General features: G+C 42.9%; 1 protein-coding gene across 1 annotated transcript in view; it reads right to left on the bottom strand.

Annotated features, from left to right (window-relative positions):
* Positions 1 to 426: 426 nt before the first annotated feature.
* shq1 (SHQ1, H/ACA ribonucleoprotein assembly factor) overlaps positions 427 to 6,000 on the bottom strand; it is a 58,795-nt gene continuing 53,221 nt past the window's right edge. Inside the window, exon 12 of the mRNA XM_026926941.3 lies at positions 427 to 1,314. Within this exon, the coding sequence (XP_026782742.3) occupies positions 681 to 1,314 (634 nt within the window). The 3' untranslated portion in view covers positions 427 to 680. The remainder of the gene's footprint in view (positions 1,315 to 6,000) is intronic.

The raw sequence follows: 6,000 nt of genomic DNA, 5'->3' as shown, positions 1-6,000 counted from the left end.
AAAAAAAAAAAAAAAAAAAGGTTTAAATAGTGGCTGTGTAACGTCTTTAGCAATAGCTCAGCTGGAACTGCAATCTCTCCCAGCTTTAGACACTCTCCCCTGAGAGCTACTCAGGGCTGCAGTTGACATTTCCTGCTGATATGCCTTCCCTTCTCGTTTATCGTTCAGCGACTGCCCCTTGCTGTTTTACTTCCAAAGAGATGACAGTGCGCAACTGAAACAAGCTAATCTTCCATTAGTCAGCATCGAGGGCTGACAGGAGCGCGAGTTTGGTTTCAGCACAAACGGGATCTGAGCGCTGTCACTGTCACACACTATGGTTCAGCATGTTCCAAAAAATGACAAGGCCCTGAAATCCCAAGCTACACTGAAAAAGGAACAGAGTGATTACAGATGGTGTATGACTTGAACAACTATAACTATAAGGAGCAGTAAAAGAGGATTTTAATAAAATGTAGCCTGTGCAAAAATGTTTCATACAAGCTATGACTGAAATTTAGTAGAAAAATGATGAACATTTAACATGTAATTTCAAACCAACTCTATTACAACAGAACAGAAAAGTATTCAATACTACATTCATTTTAAGTGTTTGAATTCAAGAATATACTCCTCAGCACAGACAAACCAAATGACAGTCCATTAATGGTCATTTTATCTTCTTAGATCCCTGTGAACAGTCACTGATTCGGTTCTTCCTCATCATCACTGTCCAGTTCCTCAGTATTCAAGATGCGTAGGTTACACAGTCGATGCTCTAACAGAGCTGTGTCGCTTCCTGCGTTTGTGATTTTAACTCGATCCAGAGGTACAGGGAGCTGGGAGTCGTCTGTCTTTCTCAATCCCTCCACCTTTCCCTCTTCCTCTCTCACTGTGCTGCTGGAGGGAACAGTTATTTGAGGCATGTCCTCTGTGATCCTCAGCTCCTCTTCCTGCAGCTTCTCTCCGAGCTCCTGGATCAGGCTTTCTCCATGCTCATGCTCCTGAGAGCAGTTGCAAGTCGTTGCTGGTCCATCTGGTACTCCTTTTTGCTCCTCCTCTTTGTTCTTAGGAACGCAGCTATCAGGTCCCTCTTCTTCCTCACTACTGGAGTATTCCTCTTCTTCCTCGATACTGCTGGACTCATCCTCCTCTTCACATTCATTTGTTTGTGCTTTCCCCCCGTCCTGCGCCCCCTTCTTTAGTTGCTCCTCCTGTTCCTCTTCTATCACTAACTCAGCGGCTTCCTCCAGAATCTGCAGCTCTAGGTCCAGGTCATTCTTGTGCAGCTCAGCTTTGCGTAGTGCTTCAGCCAGGGCCACCATGTGCTTGGACCTGAAGGGAGAAACAAAGGCGACCAGATGAGATTGGAGAAGAGTCTTTTACAAAGGCACACAGGACTGAATAAAGGATGTAATGATTTATAAACTGAATGTGATAAGGTTCTTCCTACTTTCACAGCCCACCCTATCCTGTGTATTACATTTCCTTTGGCTTTGTGAATCTGCTTTAACCCTTGTGACCCTGTTTGGGTCAAAATGAAACTTTATGTGCTTGGCTCATTTTCGCTATTGAATATGAAAAAAGACAAATTTTATTTTGGTGCACCCGAGAATAAAAATTAAAGTTACAAAAAGTTAATAATAATATAATAAGAATTCATTTGTATTCAACTATAGGGCGTAATGATTAGTTTATAATCAATTATAATCAATCGAATTATGATTGTTGCCCCAGTTCATTTCAATCATTTTTAAATCGATGCATTGATCCAAATCATCTGATCATTACACACTTACAGTTGTTGCTGTTAGTCAGTGTGCCTGCCAATGTCATATGACGCACAACTTAACAACTTGGTAAACCTCGCTGTTTGACTAATACCGGAACACCCACTACATCTCCCGGAAATTTGAAAGTTCACTTCATTCTCACCAGCAAGGATTGTCAATGAGTGTAATGTCGTGTAGGAACAAGGAAGTTTAGTTAGTCTAACACAGAAGTGAAAACGTCCCTGGCCGCAACAGACACACAGGTAAGCAAACACTCGTCAAACTTCCTGTTAGTTAATGATATTGAATCCGCAATGGTAGTGTAGATCGTAAGATGTTGTGTTAGCTATGACTTTTTTGTCGCTTAATAGATGTCAAACAAATGTTGCTTAGGTGTGTGTCTCATGTCTGATGGGATCGATTTAGACTGCCACCCCAATAAAGTCACTGGGTCTAACCCGGCCACCCCACTGTGAAAGGGTCTGGCCACACCCCTGAGTAGTTAAGAACCCCTAAGGGTTAAAAAGCATTATACTTGTTATTATTATCCTTACTCAACTAGTCAGTGAACCTTTAGTGTAGGGGATAAAGTTCTTTTGTTTCCAGGCATGGCCTGTCAGATATACTTAGAGTTTTGTGTGTGAGTAAAGGAGGCAGTACACAGGCGATGTTAGCATTCACCTCACAGAAAAGCTGTCTCCATGGCTACTGTTGGGAGAACTCCGTAGTAGCACTTCAGTGCATGCTTATCAGTCCTGCTCTCTGGTGGAATAATTATTTTAGGAGCGAGACAGTTTCTCTCTCACACACACACACATACAGACAAACTTACTTGCACAATCACTTGTACACCCACCATTTGACACATTTCAGCACATCCCCACTTCTGACATCCCAATTTCCCTGCAAACACTTGTGGACATGCCACTTGTAAAAGAACACAATACTTCCCAACCAAGTGCAGTGCTTTAAATAAATATAACAACTCACTCCACTTTCAAGCTCTCCTAAGGACAAGGGCTACACCGAGTAACATGACAAAGCTCCCCTTCAAGAGGAAAGGAAAATCTGCTACAATGTGCTGCATGTAAAGCTTATAATGCAAGGGGGCCCCAGGATCATGCATTATTCATGCGCTGAACAAGTCCAGGTCGCTGCCAAAACTCAAGTGGCTGCTACTGAGCACTCCAGACAGCTAGCGGTCTACATTGGCATGGTGATTATCGGAGCGTCCAGAGAGCTTTTGGGGTCGTGGCTTATTCACCGGGGGTGGGTGGGTGGGAAGGAACGAGAGGAGACACAGCCATCGCCGCTCCAATTAACCCACCACTGAGAAGCGAGATGCCTCCTTATTAGGGAGCAGGGCTAATGATCTCCCGCTTGGTGAGCAAAGCGAGCTATTGAGAGTGGGAGAGCTCGGCTAATGCCTCTGGAGGAGGCTGTTTATACAGCGCTTTAGCCTCGAGTGCTGCAGCTCAGGAGCCACAGGTTTGAGGATGGTATAAGGCGGAGAAAGGAGCAATCTGTTACAGTGAGGCAGGGGAGCGAGGTAGGGAGTGTGCCGCTGAGTCTGTGTTTGTGTATTCATGTGGTGAAAGACTGACAAGGTAAACAAACTCCACAACCCAAGAATGCTTAACTGCTCAAACCTCCCACATCGTGTGAGAAAGCCACAACAACCTTCAAGATATATTTGCAGTGATCGTGCAATCAATAATGCCTAACATGCCTGCAAACAAGGACAAGAAAGCCTTCAGAATGTAATCTAATCTCCTGAGAATTCTACAAGTTCCTAGTCAGAACTTAGCCACCCTTCAGTATACATGCAACACAGTTCTGTGTAGTAAAAATCCTGAACCAGGATCATATTACTTACTGTCAATACAAGTCAAAGGAATAATGTCCTTCAGGGCAAAGTTGATTAAGCAACAGCTTTCTTCTTCAGAGGTGTTCTTTCAATATGGCCTCAAGCCATGAGCTTCAGACGATCCCGAAGATGGCAAGCGCAACATGATCCCATAAACACACCTGAAAGCAACTGTAGAGCCTCCTCCAGCAGAGTGTCTAGGTCCATAAAAACGATGGAGCGATGTTGCTGCAGGAAGTCCCATGGAAGTAGCGGCACTTCAAACACACGCAGTATTCTCTTTCTCCCCGTGGGAAGTCATTATTGAGTTAGTGCTGCAGAGGCGTGCTTGTTTTCTCTCTCTCCCTCTCCCTCACTCACTCTCCTTCTGTGCTAAGAGAATGTGTGCTTACGGTGCAAACAAAAGCTCCTTTTTGGGTGAGGGATAATGTTGTATGCGATTCAGTCACTGGAACGGGACTGCTGTGGCTTGCAGTAATTAAGTGGCGAGAGGTGGCTTGCAAGGTTGGGAGAGGGAGAAAATAAAAAAAAAATAGCTTGTCGTGACAAAAAATGTGCCAGAGACAGCCTGTGGAAAGTGAGTCGACATCGATATCAAGGAAGGAAAGGGTGAACTTGTGGTAGATTACTCATGTAAAACTAAAATATTCAGAAACCTCTTTACCGGGCTTCTAATGAACAAATCAAACACATATGAGGAGGAAACGCGTCTGTACCTTTAAAAGACTTAATCACTCTCGGCGGACACTGGAATGTTTTGCAAGTGCTTAACAAATTCTAAACGCTCCTTCTTATATGCTCCTCCAGATTCATGTTTATTACGGCGAATATAAAAGATAACGACATAAGCTTTCAAAGTAATAAACAGCCACTAATAAGAAATACGACCTATCAAATGATCTCACATAATGAAACTAAGCTTGCAATATCCGATGATACCACAGCCATCCATATGCGGGAGCCAAGGGAGCAAAATTAGACATGATCTCTGGTTGAGAGGGATGGCATACTCTCTCTCCTCTGTCCATCACAGTGACACTAGCCAAACGTGCGTCCGTGAGCTCATGTATGCAGAAGAGGTCCGATAGCGCTTTCGTCAGAGCATGAGCAGCAGTTCGAAATTATGCAGTTGGCTGGCTTCACCCTCTCTGGTTGGTAGCTTTCTTACGTTAGGGGAAACCTGGCTCGTGGATGGGAATTGACAGCTGACTAAATTTAGGAGAAAATGGGGAAAAAATACAGGGTATGTTATTAATTTTGGGACACTACCTCTAGAACACCTCAGATACAGGAGCTGGACATTTTTATGGCTTTGGTACTTGCTTAAGATCCACTATTAAAAAAAAAAACCTTTTGAAAGACTTTTTTGGGATGGACAAATCAGTAGCCTGGGCATCCAGAAATAGGTTCAACAACCCAACAAAAAAAAAAAACCTACTTCTTATTGACATTCATAAAGGAAACGTTTTCATGTGGCAGTATATTTAAACTTAATTCACTTCATGATGGTGCGATGCATCTCGATGCTGTGTGCAAATCCCAATGCCTGTTGCACTACACTGAGGTGAGATAGGCAGATTAATTAGCATGTGCAGATGACAGATCTTTCAGTGCAAAGCTGTCACATAAGTCCCCTGCTTGTACCACATGCAGTCACCTTGTGTTAAACACATAAAGATGCTACCCAGACTTGAATAATAACGTTTATGTCAAATGCAAAGACAGAACCCAACTCATAGCTGAGATGTTGGCCAACGACTTGGTGACTTTTTCTCGATGTCACAAGCACAATGTGGACCACTATTGACTTTGTTAGTAGAGGATAATGATCATATACCAAAACAAGTAAGTTCTGCTTACTTATTTTTAAATGTGCAATAGAAAAACACCCTAAACGCAGTGAGTCATTGTGTATACTGGCTATGTGAGTATACCAACCCCCATGCTGAGAGCAAATGTGATGTGCAAGTCCTGAGACCAGAAACCCTGCCCTCTAAAGCAGTGGGACACTTCCATCCCCACAAAAACATGAGCACTGGAGTTTATGGATAGAGACAGCTGGAACAGGGGATCGACTGGATCGTTACACATGATACTGTGGATGTTTAATGCTTGCTATGCATTAAAGATTGCTATTGAAAAATGACCTGCAGAAATATTATGTCTGGGAGCATTTAAGATAAACATTGTGTTTGACCATTTCCAAAAGATGTCTTGCATTAATTATTATGTTGCTTAACACTAGAGCATGCTTAAACTCTCATAAAAGAAACTCAGTAAAGTTAAATATCAAGCAATTTTCAGAAAAAAATATGATGGCAGTACTAGGGCATGTGTCCTAGAAAAAAAAGCAGTTATTATATGAGTTGTCTGAACAGAGAG

Source organism: Pangasianodon hypophthalmus, chromosome 2 (assembly GCF_027358585.1).
Source record: "Pangasianodon hypophthalmus isolate fPanHyp1 chromosome 2, fPanHyp1.pri, whole genome shotgun sequence".
NCBI classification, from domain to species: Eukaryota; Metazoa; Chordata; class Actinopteri; order Siluriformes; family Pangasiidae; genus Pangasianodon; species Pangasianodon hypophthalmus.
This window is presented reverse-complemented; position numbering and strand designations above follow the sequence as displayed.